At 47.8% G+C, this 18,734-nt stretch overlaps 1 protein-coding gene across 1 annotated transcript in view; it reads right to left on the reverse strand.

Moving 5' to 3' along the window:
* LOC119404564 (metalloprotease TIKI1) overlaps positions 1–18,734 on the reverse strand; it is a 118,838-nt gene that overhangs the window by 58,384 nt on the left and 41,720 nt on the right. Inside the window, exon 3 of the mRNA XM_037671110.2 lies at positions 942–1,210. Coding sequence (XP_037527038.1) covers positions 942–1,210 — 269 coding nt within the window. The remainder of the gene's footprint in view (positions 1–941; positions 1,211–18,734) is intronic.

Below are 18,734 nucleotides of genomic sequence, written 5' to 3' on the forward strand. Positions count from 1 at the left end.
TTCCTAAGCGCGTATGAATTTCTTGAAATCGATCAACTTACTGTGGCTCCAGGCTTTACGGGCGCGGACGTTGTGACTTGTAATGCGACAGTGGCATATAACGTAGGCCTGAGTACATTGCGAAACAATGCTATTTCGTCGTGAAAACGTGCGTTGCATGACAAGAAAGAAAAGGTCGTTCTGTTAGCCATAGTGCAAAATGGCAGAGTGTTCGCCTCCAGTGCGGGAGGTACAAAAGGACAAACTGACGAGCTAGTTGGTAGTGTAAACTCAGAACAGTAGCGCAAAGAATCAGACCGACAGGTAAAGACGGAAAGACGGGACACAGCCTCCCCCCTCCCCTCTTTTTTTCCATCACGCAGTGTCGTGTGTATATATATGCGATCACGTGCAATAGTTTTTAGTAGCGCTGTGCCCCGTTTTTACCTGACGCCGTCCAGGTGATTCTCTGCTTTACTGTTCTGAGTTACACGGGAGGTACTCGGTTCGGTACCCCACTCACCGGTTCTTGTAAAGTTGAGAGGGGTTCCCAGACCTGGCTTTTCCTCTCCCCTCACTTCAATCCTTCACACACCCCACCCACACGACGCTGCGCCGTGCTCTCTCATGGTGACAATATTTGCGCGAAGAGCAACAGAAGGACAAGAGCTTACTGCCAAAAAGCCGACTCGCAGTATAGCCTCTCTCATGATTTGCAAGCAGGGGCGTAGTCCAAATTTTTTCCGGATGGGGTGGGGGTGGGGTAATCAACCACCTTTTATGTGCGCTCATGCGTGCGTTTGTATGTGTGCGGGCAGACACACATGCAAAATGGTAAAAAATTCGGAAAGGGTTCGAACCCCCCACCCCTGGCTACGCCAGTCGTTGCAAGTGGTAACGTACGTCTCTCCTAACCTCAAGCCGCTATCGGCCAGATAAAATCAGATAGAACAGGCATATACCTTCGCAACCTCGAGAGTAGGTCGGCCGGCAGGACGTCGGCCAGGGAGCGTCCCTCGGGCAGTAGTTGGCAGCTAGCGAGCGCCTCCAGGGTGCCAGGGTCGAGCAGGTCGAGCTCGAAGACGACGCGGTCGGCGTTGCCGAACGCCCGCTTCGCGTTCTCCGGCACGTGGTCCCAGACACGGGTGTACGGCACGTGGATGGTGCCGAAGAAGTACGACGGCGGCTCGCTGCTCGTCGACCACAGGAACGAGCGCACGCCGCTGCCCGTCTGCGTCGTGAGAAAAAAAAATGTTAGCAGTGTCTTATAATTGTCCACGCATAGTTTTTCTCCATGCGATGGCATATCTTAACGTATCCACTTGGCGATTTGTGGAGAGTGGTGTCCTGGACTACCACATTTATCGGCACACTACCAGTATCTTACCGTATTTGCTTGCAATCTACCTGCATTGGTTAGCATTAACTAACGCTGGCTACATTATCGACAATGTCGGATAGTGGAAGCTAATGTAAGAAAAATGTCAACCGCCTGCCGTGGTTGCTTATTTATTTATTTATGTATTTATTTATTTATTTGTTTGTTTGTTTGTTTGTTTGTTGTTTGTTTGTTTGTTTGTTTGTTTGTTTGTTTGTTTGTTTGTTTGTTTGTTTGCCCTAAAGGTCCGAGAGCATTCAATACAAGGGGTTGGGGGAGTAGTAAACACACATAAAATAAATACAAACAGTCAAGTAAAAAAAAAGTCACATAAGCTACATTAAAGACCATATTTTACTAATCAAAGCATCACAGAATAAGCTAGCTAGTGTGAAAGTTCACACCTTAAAAAATTAGCCAAGTGAATTTATGCACATGATATAGAGTGCTACACGAATCAGCATAATCACGTATACAAATCTGACACACGCACACCCACACAGCGGTCCCAAGATTAAGCTTTAATTTGTGAGTAAATAAATTCGTCGTGGTTTGTTATACAGACGATATCTTCTGGTAGCTGTTTCCAATGACTAGCAGCAAGGACTAAAGGTGAATATATAAACAATTTACTTCGAGCGAATAACGGTTCTAATTTGAATTCGTGGTCTAAACGAACAAATATTCGATGAACACGTTCGATAAGTGCAGATAATAGGGAACCGTAAGGATAGGTATTGCAAATGCAGGTACGGTATCGCTCTAGGACGTGGGTTCGATTCCCGGCCGCGGCCGCTGGATTTCTGCAGGGACAAAATGTGGGAACGCCGGTCTACTGAGATTAAAGCGCATGTTAACGGACCGCACGTGGTTGAAATTAAATCTGGAGACGTCCACTGTGGCGTGCCTGATGATTACGATTTCGGCGCGTGACTCCCTAAAATTTCATTTTTGCTCTAAGGCGAAACCTTTGAAATCCTCATCAAACGCGAAAACTGACCGTTGGCGGCGTCGGCGTCAAACGAGTGATGCAAAAAAATCATGAACATGCGTGACGTCATCATGACGTGACAGGTCGCCGAAATTTGTAACGTCATCGTGACGTCGCTATGACGTCATCACGCGACACAGACGCTTGGTCAAACGTGGGCCGATCTCGAAGGCATCGCTGCGAAACCACGTGAGGGGCAGAAAGCTGCGATGCCTCCGATCCTGGAAGCAGTGCAAAACTTCGTTAGGTGCAGAAAGCTTTGGGGAGAAGGGGGATGAATCAATAAAATCGACTGTGAAGAAGAAGACCTTTGAGTCGTCCTAGGCAAATGCGCAAGGGTCCGTGTGACTTTTTAACCTTCAACATGTTAATGTTTCATTCGAGGCAGATAGATGCGAACATTTCGTTGTTACGTGCTACATTTGGCACGAGTGGGCTTAGAAGCACGATCGTCGAAACTCTTTGCGTGTACCGAAATAAAACGACACGTCTTTTCTTTCTTTTTCTTCATCACACGCCTACATACCAACAGTCTCGGCCCCCGCACTTCACTGATCACACGGCGCCCGCACAATGTAGCAACAGCAGCAGAAACACCGAAGAGCCGGGGAGCGCGACAGTCGCCCATCGGCAGCATAGAAGAAACGCGGTCACGCAATTAAATGGCCAGCTAATTTCACCGCACCCGGCTTTCTTTTTCACCCATCGCTACTATTCCCCCCAAAGAAGGAACTATCCCCCCTCCCTCACCCCCGTCAAGCAACCGCCCACTCACCCTCCTCAGCAACCGTCCACTCATCTCCCGCTTCACCGGCGACCGCCCTCTCCGTCGATGAAGAAAAAGAGCGGGAGCTCGAGGCGAACACACGCACAGAGAAAGAAACAACACGAAGGGGGCAAAAATATACTTAGTTTTCGGCCGCTTTAATGAATTACCCGTAGAAAATGTCGATTAGAAGAGCGCGAGGTCGCGCAAACGGCTTTTTAAAGTGCTCGTTAGCGTCGCATCATTAACTCGACGCCATTTGTTCCGCCGCCTCTTCGTCCTCCTCCTTCCCGACTTCATTAATGTCGCAGCCGTCGTACGCCGCCCGATCTTCCTTTTTTCCCTAACTTATTTTTTTTTCGCACTGATGCACTATACTTGTTTCAATTCGAACTCTCGGCGACCCTGTCACTCTGATGGCCGGGGCATGCATTTGAACTTTTTTTTATGGGAAGGCTGTGAGCCTTTCGCACATGCCCACACGGGGAGTGGATTGCAAAAAAAAAGGCCATGAATACGTGATTGGTTTTCTTAGAGAGGGGGGGGGGAGGGGTGTCGACGCTGCTATTCAAGAGAATAAGAACGTTTCCTCGTTTCTTGCAAATTAAACAAAACTTGCGCGATGTATTCACAAAAAGTGCGACACAGATCAAACCTAACATTCAAGTACTCATGTGTCATTGCGTAATGAATGATTCTGCTGCGGTTTTCCCCGGCACCTCCACCAAAATATAATGAAAACACAGGGCTACAAGCAAGTCGCTTGCTGCTACAAGTCGGAACAGCAGCAGCAAGAGCAGTAGCAGCAGTAACGCGGGCAGCGTTGCAGCAAACACGAGCTAGCCAGCTCCAGATCGTGCCTCGCGCAGGGCTGGCGATGTGGCTGCAGCGCTAGACATTCCTCTTCACCACAGATTATTTATATTGCGAACTATGCGCGTTCTCGCCTTCATGTTTTACTCATTCGCGATCACAATACGGCATTAATTTTACGACAGAACTGTCCTCAGAAAATTTTGTGAATGGTCGCGAGCGCGCCCAGAGGAGAGCTCGACTTTAAAAAATGCACAAACAAAACATAAATAAATCGTGCAAGACGTTTGTGTATATTGCATGTAGTACGTGAATTGTGACTCCATTTTTTTATACTTGAGCCCATTACGGCTGTCTCCATTCGGAGGTAGCAGTATACCTGTAAATAAAGAATGACACAGATCCGGTCAAAGTACCGAAAGAAGCATTTCAGGTAATGGAATTGACAGGCTGTACGCATTTCAATGCTGCTATGTAAAGTCGCGGACAAATGAAATGCAAACGAGAGATCACAAAGTAGAACACGTTTCGCAAGCGATAACTCGCAGTCGCTATATCTCAGACCACTAATTACGAGGTTGCGAAAGATGGTGTAGGTGTCGAAATAAGCATAAAAGCCCAATTACGCCGACATTACGCATACTGGCGCAAACGAGAATGAAAGAACGCGACTTTGTTAACCTTAACTTGTTCCTATTTCATTTGTCCATGACTGTACTTGCAAACATATTTGCAATTGCTTTCACTAATCGTGGCACCCAGCGGCCGCTGCTTCTGCGATTACCTGCATGCTTTCCTCTCCTACCCACGTCGTGACGTGCATGACAGCTTCCTTCATTCCTATCACTTTACAGCTGACGTCGCTCTTTCCTTTTCTCGGTTGACTGACCCCTCGCGCGGCCTGTCGAGACTCGCGCTTCAGCCCCGGTCGTCTAGCTCCGGAAATGCCGGAGAGACGAAAACGGAGTCGTCGGGGTGAGCCTTCTCGCGTGAGGTGCTTCGCGCGCTCGAGCAGCCTCGATAAATCTGGAACTATACCCTATCTGCGTGGTACATACGTCTTCGTTCACGTAGGGAACATTCCGACCCTGCCCCCCCAACTCAACACGACTCCTTGTCAGCAGGGTCCTAGAGGCTATTCATAGTCACTATATAAGGGTGGGCAGGGATCATCGAACACGACATGTTCCACTTCCCGCGGCGCCCCGGTGTCCAAAACCCCGCACACATCTTATACAGGAGCGATGAGACGAAAGACCTCGTGCAGAAGCTGAGATCTGGAAACCTTGGAGATCTTGACTCCGTTCTTGGCGGCTCGCAGCTCCGGAAAGCTGCGAGAGTGTCTCCGAGATACTTCGGTAATGACTTCGACAGCCGCTCATATGCAAATGCTGTGCCTTCTCTGGCAGTAGTTCAGTTTGCTCACGCATTCATTCCATTCTGCCTTCCTTAGCCGGCTATATATATTCGGCGAGCCTTCGACTTCGTCAATCGAAGTGGCAATTTGGACGAGTTCGTTATACATATTGAAAAAGAGTTTGCGCTAGGCCACTACAAAGAAAGAGAAATAGCGCTTCGTGTGTCCTGTGCGCCCTCTTTCTTTGCCCGCGTCGTCCGGCGAAAGTTCCTTTTATATTTAATTTCTTAAATTATTTTCTCTTGTCTTTTTTCTGGTATACGTGCCTGCCTGTCCCCTCCTTGCACTCTGTCTTACCCTCCCTCTCTCCCTCCGCACCAGACGTCACACCATGTGAATTACTTAACGATTGGGTGGCTTAAAACTGCCCGCCAATTACAAAGGGCTCAGCAGTAATATATAGTAATCATCATCATCATCCGTCACACCGTCATCAAAGTGGACAGATACGTAGGTGCGCATATTTTCTTACAAACGCGTAGTGGTTACTCCGCTACTTCGCGAAACGGTGAATTATGACGTACGTAGTGGGTACTTCGCAACTTTACTTGCAGTAGGCGCCCTAGAAAAGTTTACAACGGCCAGTATCTCGATCGTACAGACGTTTCTTTTTTTTTTTTAATCATATGGCACTGTTGAGGCGTCCACCGAGAAGCGAAGCATGGCAATCGAATGAGAAAGCGATGGGAACAGGGTCCGATAACGTTATCGCTTTCCACTCGTAAAGGCGAAGCTTAAAGGGCCCCTTAGCCACTACTTCAAAGACGATAGAGTGGTTTCTTTTTGCCGAAGTTGTGCGGAAAAGACTGGAAACACCAGCAGAGAATAACGCGATCATTCTTTGTACTTTCAAAGGTTGTTCAGGGGCCTTTTAACACTTTCAGACGTCACCTGTGAAGAACTGTCTGTGACTGTGTCAAATCTATACAATGTTATTTCAAGGCACTCAATAGTCTATTGCAACAAAAATAATGTCATAATACGCTAATTTATGTGTGTCATGGTAACTAATCCTAGTTAAGTTGTAATTAAATATCTCCTTATCCTGAAGTGATTGATGCTCTGTTTTGACATAAATAGAATGAAATCTCAGGATAGAAATATAGTGCAAGTTCATTTTTGGTCATGTCCATTTTGAGCAAAGAAAAATTATACTTTTCACGTGGCTCTCAGGAAGCGGCACGTCGAACGACTCGTCGAACGTGGTAGTTCCTTCGGCCAAATGATCATATGTGATCAGCCAAGTGCATATCAGCCAAGTGCAGCCAAGTGCAGATCAGCCAAGTGATCAGCCAAGTGTGTACACTGCAAGGTTACCCTTGCTGCTAACCGTGTGAGTGCCCGTCCTGCGAGTGCCCGATTTTGGTCTCCAGTGTGCTACAAGTGCATACGTAAATCTACAAAGCTTTCCAGTTGCGACTCCGCGGGGAGCTGTGAAAAGCGCTTCTCTCGACACGTGGCGACAGCTTGCCTCAGCTCGTGGCGGGCGAACACCAGAATGAATCGGCCGTCGGGCGTAACAAGCGAGCACCGCCCTCGTCTGGCGCGCGTAATTTCGTCACCGCGCGATCAGATTACCGCGATCCATTTGGCGAGGTCGCGGTGTCGCCTCCTGTTCCTCGCTTTTCTCGCTTGAGTAACGGTTTGTTTGTTCGATTTTCACGGCGCGGGAGCCCGTGCATTAGACGCGTGTCTTGCGTTGATTGCAGCGTTGTTGACAGACAACGCGCACAACGCACTCGCCGATCAACGAACAAGGTTAGCGCAGCCGAGGTGATCAGAACTTTGGGTGTTTAGTCAGCTGTCTTTTTTTCTTCTTTGCGTTGCTTCATTTTTATCACGCTAATGAGCGTTGTTCGTGCCAAGGAAATATTTAGCCCTTGAAAAAAATAATAAGAATATTTGAGGCATGTTATAGTACTAATAATACTAGTCGATAACGGTGTTTCGGTTGCTGCTTTGTATTTGAGATGCTTATTAGCCGTTTTATTTTAAGAATGAGAATGCTGGAAACAACGTACACGATCATGCTTTCACAATGCCACAGACTCAGAGCACCGAGATATATATTCTTTATTATTATACGAATATGACTGAGCAAATGTATGGTGTCATGTCTGATGTTTCAAGTGCACACTTACGGCGCGCTGTGCTCATTTCCGTTTCCGTGTCGTCGTCCCTTCAGTTTGTCATCTCTGCTCGATTTCAGTACTGTTTTTATTCGTGTTTTACAATCATCCCACTCTTACCTTCTGTAATGTAACTGTTAAAGTCATTTTGGAAATATTTTCTAATATCTATCGGCAGCGATAGATTATCAGTAATGTATACACCACATGACTCACTAGGACATGAGGTTTGCATATGAAATTATGGTTTGAGCTGTGGTCAGTTACTCGATCGTGATCGGTTTAGTCATAATTTCGTTTTTGAAAAATTATAACACGTATATATGGAGTTTATATGCCTCTGTAAATACATAGCCATCGCGGACGATCACATACACAGTAATGTTAATGCACGTTTTGGGTTCCTGTACTACGGCTAAACTGGTTACTACAAACATGTGTAAAATAAGTCTATACCTGTTGTATCTATTTCAACGAAATTTTCTTATTTAATTTCAGAGGGGGATTTGTCCTTAATCATCACCATAAGATATATTATTCGCTCTTTGACTAAAGTACAGATTATGTATCTCAAAGACACTAATCGCTGAAGTGGGCTTCTCCTCACGATGACTGTTGTTGTGAAAAAGCTAACTTTAAAGAACGCTTTTCGAGAACGCAGGTTCGCGTGTGTATAGCCCATCAAGAATGTCGTTACACATACCATCGTCTGAAGAAGTAGCGGCGAACACGGTAGTACTATGTGCGAATATGCGAATGCGGTATCGCATACTTCCCTAAATGCAACCTGGTTGAATAACTTGTTTACCTAGTGTAATGTCGCAGAGGGGTTGCCATAGACACCGGGCATTTGAAGATGTCGTTTTTCCTGAAGGGTTCGTGGCAACGAGGAGGAGCGTGCAACGAATTTTTATGGCCTTCTTGCGAGACACTGGACTGCTCACCATGTGGTGACAGACACCTAAAATTCAGGAGATGCTCAGACGGAACAATTGCCGGCCATGTTGGTCAGGCTAACCCCGCCTGCTGTAACACCACAACCACCACCAACACCAACACCACCCGAAGCAGCGTCTGGGCGATGACGGACACCGTAAAGGTAGACTGCGAATTAACGTTGACTGCCTAAAGTTCGTTAAGATGGCCCTAAATCCATACATCTACAGGCGCCGGAAATCGAACCCGCAACCTCTTGTTTAGTAGATCCGAGTCCCGGCCACGGCGATTGGGGCGCAAAGTAAGAAAAGGTCCGTGCATTTTAATCCTAGATGGCCAAAATTAACCCGGGGCGCCCTTTCGAACGTAACCTTATAATAGCATCGTGGTTTTGGCACAAAAGACTACAAATTTTCATGTTATTCCTTGCTTATGCGTAAAGATGTCGACATCACCCCCCCCCCCCCTTTTTTTTTTAAGCGATGCGAGTTATACGTTGGAAGGGGAATTTATGAAGGACTCATTTCCTTTGTTATGTACAACCTAATGAAACGAACAGACAATTAAACCAAGAAAAGTATAGGGGAAATATTTGTAGTCTAACTGTAGTGTGCTAATTATGATATAAATGCGAAGAAATTAAACTGGACGAAAATACAACCTGCCACCGGCAGGAACTGAGCCTGCAACCTTCAGATAACGCGTCCGATGCTCTACGAATTGAGCTACGGCGGCGGTCGTCCTTCCGTCCACACTACAGAGCATTCCTGTGCATGCAAACCTGGGAGTGTAAAGTCAGTGCCGCTCGTAGACATGACGGTGCGTGTGGCACACTCTTTTTTGCCAGCTGATGTCACGTAGCGCGCAATCTTTTTTACGAGCTGGCAGCTGACCAATAATCCCTCGCATACTACCTGAAGGCATTCTAACGCAATATGATAAAACATAAATAGGGGCAGAGCTCGCCCCCGGAAATAAACGCCCAAAGATCAGCTTTAGGCCCGTGTAGCACGTTATCAGCGTGCCCACCACAGGTCGCTCCATCTAACTGATAGAATGCCGAAGACCCGAGAGTACACGCACCGAGTGTTTCGCAGAAAGCCTCCAGTTTAACATTGTAGCTGCAGTTTTCGCAGCTGCACAACGATGACTGCGGAATCCGCCTGTAGAGAGAGGGGGGGGGTCTCTCCTCCTCTCTCTCCTCCGCTGCGGGACGCAGGGTACGCGAACAGCGCCAGGAATGCCGCCTTCTTCATCTCGTTAAGTGGTCCTCCGAGAGCCGCGCGTTAATAAAAAGAGAAGAGAGGCAGACAGCTGAAACGCGCACTCTTCTCTTAAACCCCCGCGACCCGCTCGCCCCGCGCTCCCCGAGTCCAGCCAGAGCCGGCTTCTGTCGTCCAAGACGGATCGGCGGCCCCGTGTAGTGGCGGCGGCTTCGCTTTCCGTGCGTCCTCATCGCCCCCCCCCCCCCCGCTCCCCCCGAAAGCCCCCCCCCCCCCCCCGCATGGCTATTCCTGCTCTCGCCTCCCTCCCGCATCTTCCCCTGCTCAATTGAGACAACTAGCCGCGTCTTTCCGCCCGTACTCCGGCACTTTCTTTCTTCCCGCTGCAGTTTAGTTGCCGCGGTAAGAAAAAAAGAAGAGACCTTCGGTCTTGTTATTTATTTTCACTGAGCCGCCTGGCAGTCTTGATTTGAGGTGAAGAAAGACAGGCAAGCTAGAAGTAGAAGAAAAAAAAAGAGCAGAGTTTTTCTTGGCCGAAATCTCGGCCCTTGGTCAAGAAGACTTCCAGACGTACGATGCGAACCAGGCAGCAAGGAGCGAACGTGATTTGTTGCCCCGCGTCGGCGTACACGGATCGGATGGAGTGTGTACCGATGGGTTCGGAAGAAGACAGGAATGCACTCGACTGTCCTCGCGCTGCTGCTGCGGAAGGAAGTGTAGCCGTGCTTATCTGGTCCACTGGTGACCATGATGCGCGCAGCGCGTGTCATCAGTGGGCATTGGCGTAGCCGGGGGCGGAGTGGGGGGGGGGGGGGGCTTCTTCAATTTGGCATGCGCATATACATACACGCACACATATAAACGCGCGCACGAACGTGCATAAAGGGTGGTTAAACCATCCCCCCTATCAATGGGACCGTCGGGGTAGCTAACGCGTTGCGCTGCTAAGCTCGATGACGCGGGTTCGATGCCAGGCAACGGCGGCGAACGCATTTGGATGGGTATACAAGAAAAAGCACCCGTGTACACCTATTTACATGCACTTTAAGAAAATACAAGGTACTAAGCAATAACCCGGATCCCTGAGGCTCCGAGTTACTGATAATGAGGTACTCCTACAACGTACCTCATTATCATATTAACAACAACAATTCTTCCGACGGGGACAAAACCAAAGAGAACGACACGGACAAGCGCTGTTTCTAGCGACTGTCCGTCTCGTTCTCTGTGGTTTCGTGCCCGTCTGAAGAAGTGGCGTTGTTTCCTCATTATTATTATCAATAATTTGACATCACGACGTACAAAACTGAACAATTTTTCACGTAGAAGTCCGAGATGGCGACCGCCACAAATATAACAAAAATATCGCCTCTGCACTGCTCTGCTTTCGGCCTTCTTTCCATCTTCCGTTTTCCCTTCCCTCGCACAGAGCAGGCTTCTCACAATCACAGTACTCTTCCTTCCGGCAAGCCGATTCCGCCACCGCTATTTCCATTTGAACAGTCGGTACAGCTCTCTATGTACTACTACACACTCCGTTGCATCGTCCTGGGTGGCACGGCCAACAACTTAACGGCGCCCGTGGTCTGTTCTTCGTCGTCGCGGTCCTCCGCTGAAACAGCAGTGTGTTACAAACGTCGTAGCTGCTTTTCTTTCTTTTTTCTTTTGTCTTGGTAGAGCGCGTTTCTCTTTTTTGGATGGGTCACCGTTCGTGTTTAGTCCACGTACCGCGCTGTCGGACGCGATGCGCGCTCTAGCATACGGGTTTAGTTTCTGCTGGAAAGCAACGTAATATTTAAATGGCCCCTTAACTACACGGAGATAAGACGACAGCGCCGTTTTTCTCGCCTTCACTACCCTTCCGACAGGCGCTATCTCTTCCTCGTCACTTACTTCTTCAAAAAACACGCGGACGATGCCACCACTAAGCACTGAGCCTATCGGGATTTCGCGCTTTTTGGTTACACTCTGTTATCTCCGCTGACGCTGTCGAAAATGCACAAGACGAAGTGAAATCATCTGCTTGCGCACAATAGTCATGCGAGACAAGGAAGAACGGGCGTGGCCGCATGGCAAAGCAGGGTAGGAGGCAATTCGCAACTGATATCCCTCGTATATGGGCCAATCGAGAGCTTATTTCCTGATGACGTCACGTAAACTGTCTGCTAGCGTCACGAATTGTTCCGAAAACACGGGACAACCAGGAGAGAATGACGAGCTCGTTCTTCGTGTTTTCAGGAGTTTGTTTAGGGACCCCATAAGGAAGAGCAACAATTATTGGCGTTCTCCTATTGGCGATTCGTGAACTTTTATTCTTTCTTCTCTTTTTCCGCTTTTCGTGCCTCTTCACTTTTCTGATGGCTAGCCGACTATACGAATGTGTTCCCGGAGCACTTCGCATCTTTCGACGCGATCTAATTCACTGCTCGTGTTTGTGCACGCATCCCGACTATTTGTTGAGAAAGAGTGCGCTGCGCGAGAGAGCGCTGGCCGCGCATATGCGTCGTTCCGTCTTCGTACCGGCACTCGGCTTTCACCACGGCTTGGTTACGCAACGCACGCCGGGGTTCCGTCTTCGTAGTGTTTGTCATGGCTCGCTGTAGCAGCCAGTGGCCATCTATCACGCGTATCTCCGCACGAGGGTTATTCCTCCCAAACGGACGCACGATCCGTCCCCCCACAGAGCCGTGCGCTAGGATGCTGGTCTGTCTTTCCTCTTCACTAAGGGCTGTAAAGGCGTCCCAATAACCGCTGAAGTCGTAGCACGAGTCAGACCACGAGTCCTAACATCTGTGTCATCTAACGTCAAACCACATTATTTTAAATCGAAATATTCTGAGGGTCTCTAACACTGTCGCTAAGACGACTCGAAGGCGAAAGCCTGTGTGCCGATGCGTTAAAGACCATCTCCCGCCGCGATGGTTAGGAATTATGGTGCTCGACTGGTGATCCAGAGGTCGCAGGATCGAATCCCAGCCGCGGCACTTGCATTTTGATGGAGGCGAAATGCTATATAGGCCCGTGTACTTGGATTTATAGGTGCTCGTTAAGGAACCCCAGGTGGTCGAAATTTCCGGAGCCCTCCACTACGGCGCTCCTCATAATCATATCGTGGTTTTTGGACGTAAAACCCTGACAATTATTTGGTGCTTGTTGAGCCTATTCTCGATATAACAAAGTAAGTTTCGCCGCAACGGCGAAGCAATGAATGCGATAGCAACAAATTGGAATGTAACGCGAAGAACGGAAAGCAGCTCGAAATTGCCAGCGCGTCGATCGAGCCCAAAGGACGCACGAAAAGTACGCACACAGGACGAGCGCGAACTATCATGCGTCACAGCTCGATACTTGAAGCGCAATGCTGAAACATAAAGCAGGACGCACAAAACGAACGAACAGGTACACACAGGTCGAGCGCGAACTAAATGTCGCAGTTGTTACTTATTTCTGTTTGAACACCGCGCTCCTTTCGCAAACGCGGCCGCTGCAGCGAGCGAATGCGCTCCTCGCGCCATCTCGCTAGCAATGAAGAAACGCTTATAAGCGCCTGCCGTCTCTGAGTCCAGCCAGCGGTAAAGGGTGTGTATATAACGCTCGCCGTTAGCTTCACAGAGGATCGGCATTTCGTGGCGTAGTGGCTAGCGCCACGGGCTGCGGAGCGAGAGGTCCCTGGTTCAATTCCGCGCTTCGGAAGCATATTTCTGAATTATTTTGCTTTGGGACTTTTATATATATATATATACATACTTATACATATACGGTGAAGTTGCATTCACATATGTGGATGCAACTTGCCATTTCTGTCGACCAGTGGCCAAGAAAGATGGAAATACCGTGCGCATTGGAGGGATTGAACCTCCCACATAATGGTTGCATGACTAGAGCTGATCACTTTTGTGAAGGCACTACAATGTTTGATGCACCACGTTTTCAGGAGCTATGCTGGAAGGATAATTTTTCTTTGCAAAACATGAATACAGCCATTAAGAAATTGTGTGTGCATTTTGAGCCTGAGATTTGATTATTGTTATGCAAAAATGGAGCATGACTGACTGCCAAATAAATGCATCTTTAATTACAAGTTAATTACTATTAAGTACTGAAACTTGCACAAAACAACTCATCACATCATTTTCTTTTTTGAAATGTAATACCAAGTTCCTTGCAATAACGTTGTGTAAATCTGAAGCATTTGCCGACTGTTACAATTCCCAACCGGATTAAAAAAAAAAAAATCCGCGTGATGATGGAATTGTGTAAAAGGCCTGGGGTGCAGCCTCACTGGCGACCACAGCCAGCAATGCACTCCCTCACCAGAGCAGGATTGGCCACCCTGGTGTAGTACTTGGCCACTACCCCCCACATGAATACACCAATTAACCCTCGGCCCTCAGTCCCCAGCGGCTGCGAAGCAACTGACCAAGGCGGCGGTCAGACCTGCGACGCAGCAGAGGGTGCTAAGAATCTCTGGGTCCGGACAGGCCGCCATTGGAATCTGAACTTGGCTACATATAACGCTAGAACTTTATCTAGTGAGGCGAGTCTAGCTGTACTATTCGAGGAATTAGAGGGTGTTAAATGGGATGTAATAGGGCTCAGTGAGTTTAGGAGGCCACAGGAGGCTTATACAGTGCTGAAGAACGGACACGTCCTATGCTATCGTGGCTTAGCTGACAGAAGAGAACTAGGAGTGGGGTTCCTTATTCATAAAAATATAGCTGGCAATATAGAGGAATACTATAGCATTAATTAGAGGGTGTTATGTATCGTGATTAAGTTTAATAAGAGGTACAGGATGAAGGTGATACAGGCCTGGAGCAGGCTGGAGATCATGCAGTTGGGGAATATGGCATCGGCTCTAGAAATGCCAGAGGGGAGTTACTAGTAGAGTTCGCAGAACGCAATAATTTACGGATCTTGAATACCTTCTACAGAAAACGGACTACTCGTAAGTGGACGTGGAGGAGTCCTAATGGCGAAACTAAAAATGAAATAGACTTCATAATGTGCGACCACCCGGGCATTATACAGGATGTGGAAGTAGTTAACAAGATCCGATGCAGTGACCATAGAACGGTAAGATCTAGAATTCAACTAGACGTGAGGAAGGAACGGCAGAAACGGATACGCAAGAAGCCGTTTAATGAACTAGCTGTGCGAGGGAAAGTACAGGAATTCAGAGTTTCACTTCAGAATAGGTACGCGGCTTTAACCTAGGAAACCGACCTTAGCGTTGACGCAATGAATGATAATCTGACTAGTATCATTAAGGAGTGTGCAGTGGAAGTCGGGGTACAGTCGTTAGACAGGACACTGGTAAGCTATCCCAAGAGACGAAAAACCTCATTAAGAAACGTCAAGCTATGAAAGCCTCAAATGCAACAGACAAAATAGAGCTGGCGGAGCTTTCGAAGCTGATCAATAGGCGTAAAGTAGCCGACATAAGAAAGTATAAAATGGAGAGAATTGAGCATGCTCTAAAGAACGGAAGAAGCCTCAAAGCTACGAAGACAAAACTGTGCATAGGCAAAAATCAGATGTATGCATTAAGGGACAAGGATGGCAAGGTCACAACCAATATGGATAGAATAGTTGAGGTAGCGGAAGAGTTCTACAGAGATCTGTAGAGCAGCCGAGACAGTCAGGATGATAACGTAAGAAGCAGTAATATCCCAGAGGAATCTGACATCCCACCAGTATTAACAGGAGAAGTAAAGAAAGCCCTAAAGGGAATGCAAAGAGGCAAAGCCGCTGGTGAGGATCAGGTAACATCATACCTGTTGAAAGATGGTGGAGAGGTTATGTTAGAGAAACTGGCCACCCTGTATACGAAGTGTCTCTCGACAGGGAGGATAGCAGAATCTTGGAGGAGTGCCAACATCATCTTGATCCATACGAAAGGGGACGTCAAGGACCTGAAAAATTACAGGCCCATCAGCTTACTGTCCGTTGTCTACAAGCTATTCACAAAAGTAATTGCTAACAGAATTAATACGACATTAGAGTTTAATCAACCAAGGGACCAGACAGGATTTCGTAGAGGCTTCTCAACAATAGACCATATTCATACTATTAATCAGGTGATAGAGAAATGCGCGGAATACAACCAACCCCTATACATAGCCTTCATAGATTACGAGAAGGCATTTGATTCGGTGGAGACATCAGCAGTCATGCAAGCACTGCGGAATCAGGGCATCGACGAAGCCTATATAAACATAATGGAAGAAATCTACAGCGCATCCACATCCACTATAGTCCTTCATAAAGAAAGCGACAGAATCCCAATAAAGAAGGGCGTACGACAGGGAGACACGATCTCTCCGATGCTATTCACCGCGTGTTTACAGGAGGTTTTCAGGGCCCTAGATTGGGAAGAATTAGGGATAAGAGTTAATGGAGAGTATCTCAGTAACCTGCGATTCGCTGATGACATTGCATTGATGAGTAACGCGGGAGACGAATTACAGCTCATGGTTACTGAACTGAATACGGAAAGTAGAAGAGTAGGTCTGAAAATTAATATGCATAAAACTAAAGTAATGTGGAACAATCTTGGCAGAGAACAGCGCTTTGCGATAGGGGGCGAGACAATGGAAGTTGTAAAGGAGTACGTCTACTTAGGTCAGGTAGTAACCACGGAGCCGAACCATGAGAGTGAAATAACTAGAAGAATAAGGATGGGATGGGGCTCATTCGGCAAGCATTATCAAATCATGAATGGTAGTCTACCACTACCTCTCAAGAGGAAGGTATATAACAGCTGCATCTTACCGGTACTTACCTACGGAGCAGAAACCTGGAGACACGCAAAGAGGGTTCAACTTAAATTGAGGACGACGCAGCGAACGATGGAAAGGAAAATGATAGGTGTAACCTTAAGAGACAGGAAGAGAGCAGAGTGGGTCAGGGAACAAACGGGGGTTAAGGATATCATAGTTGAAATTAAGAAGAAGAAATGGATATGGGCCGGCCACGTAGCACGTCGGCAGGATAACCGGTGGTCATTAAGGGTAACTGACTGGATTCCAAGAGATGGCAAACGCGTGAGGGGAAGACAGAAAATTAGGTGGGTAGATGAGATTAAGAAGTTTGTAGGTATAACGTGGCAACAGAAAGCACAGGACAGATTGATTGGCGGAACATGGGAGAGGCCTTTGCCCGGCATTGGGCGTAGACAGGCTGATGATGATGATGATGATGATGATGATGAGCCTACTCTGGCGATGCATACTCACGCGAACGCAGATTTTTTATTTCTTTAGTCATGCGAACGTCGCAAGGACGAAGTGAACGCGCATATCGCATGGTCACGTCATATTTTAGCTTCATTTCTTTCACGCCGCTTACGCCGGCTTTTCTTTCAAAGTCATGTTCTGATAATAGTTACGTGGTTTCAATGTAATCTATGCTTAAGTAACCATTATATCTAGAAAAGCGCAGTTGATCCAAGTGCGCGCACGGTTTTTATCGAATAAGGGTTGCATGGTTTTAGCGTCATCAATGCAAGCCTATTATGGTGTGACCGGCCAGCGTGAATCCACACAGAACGCTTGGGCAATCATAGTTTCTAAATGAAATGTACGTCCGTGTTCTCCGAGATATTTTATGGCGAAGGAGAAAGCGTCGCTGAATTTTATTTTCAAGGACAGTAAATTACAGAGATCGCATGCTCTCGCTTAGATACCACTGTCCCGCAGTGGTGCGACATCGACCGACTGAAATCAGTCTATTCCCGGAGCCATCTATCATCGGCAAATGGAGATGAACAACGCGTCAAGATATCCCGCAGGATACCATCACTGAATTAACATGTGCTGCAGTTCTGAATGCTAGGAAGTAACGTGGTCTGAAGCAAGCCAACGTATTCGACTTGAGATGGTCTCTATACGGGCGCCTGTTTTTCGCTTGCCACATCCCAGACAGTTACGTGGAGTTATCCAGAGTTTGATATTAGCCTTAGAGATCTGAGAAAAGTCGCGAGGAAAGTGGCACCCCGTCTTTAACTCTCAGGGGTTCTGGGTTTCGAAGTGGGTGGAAGTATTCACCGATCGGCGTTTTATATTGGCAAGAGAGGTTTAGAATATTGGTGGGAAAAAGGCAGGAAAGAGAGCGATTGATAGAAACGGAATCGTTACAGGCATATATAACAATACACCGTAGAAATCGAGTCTTGTAACAAGAAAGAAAACAATAAGAGGCAGTATGCTGTAGTGCCATAAGTGAAACAGCACCTTATTGATAAAAAAAGAAAAAAAACACGCTACGCGGCCACTGGTTACCATGCCGTTTCAAATAGGATGCAAATAAAGATCGTCATCCGGAAACCACGAAACGATCTGGGCATCACTCGTGCGGCGATGGCATCTGGAGAGGCGGTAGTGCCGCGTAGCAGCTGTCACTGCCGGGAACCGGAACGTGGTTCGTGATGGGCGCTGATTGCGGCCGACAGGCTCGTTAGCCGGCCCGTCGCCCCCACGTATGTGCACCTCATTCAGGGGGTGCCAAGCGGCTGTCATCATTGGCGGCTCCTGTCACGGCGCTGCCAATGTCGTGCGTGTACTTATACCGCAGGGCACAGTGCTCTTCTGTGCCGAGGCAAAGCAGCACTTTTTTATCCTGGCACCCGTAGCCGATAACGCGAGAAGTAGCCCAAGTTTTTCTTTTTTCTTCCGTATATTGTCAGGGAAACTCGCACGGTCTGCACCGAAACACGGAAGGAAAATGCAAGACGTATTGAAGGCTATCACGTGTTCATGAAGGCGCGTGTGATCTCGTTGGGGTGATGTGTGTAAAGAGCATTGGGGTGATCTGAGAATGCAGCAGCTGCTGCTGCTACCGCTGCAGACGGAGGAGGTGGAGGGTCCCTGATGCATTCGCCCAAGACGACTGGAAGGCGAAAGTCGTCTTATTTTTCTTTGATACTCCTACCCTCACCTTCCGAACGCTTTCTGCACCCTGCCTGGTTTTGCACTGCCTCTAGGATTGGAGGCGTTTCAAGCTTTCTGCGCCTCACCTAGCTTTGCACTGCCTCCGTGATCGGCCCACCTTTGACCAAGCGACGATGTCATGTGATGAGGTCACCATGCGTCATCACGTAAT

This window comes from Rhipicephalus sanguineus, chromosome 9 (assembly GCF_013339695.2).
Source record: "Rhipicephalus sanguineus isolate Rsan-2018 chromosome 9, BIME_Rsan_1.4, whole genome shotgun sequence".
NCBI classification, from domain to species: Eukaryota; Metazoa; Arthropoda; class Arachnida; order Ixodida; family Ixodidae; genus Rhipicephalus; species Rhipicephalus sanguineus.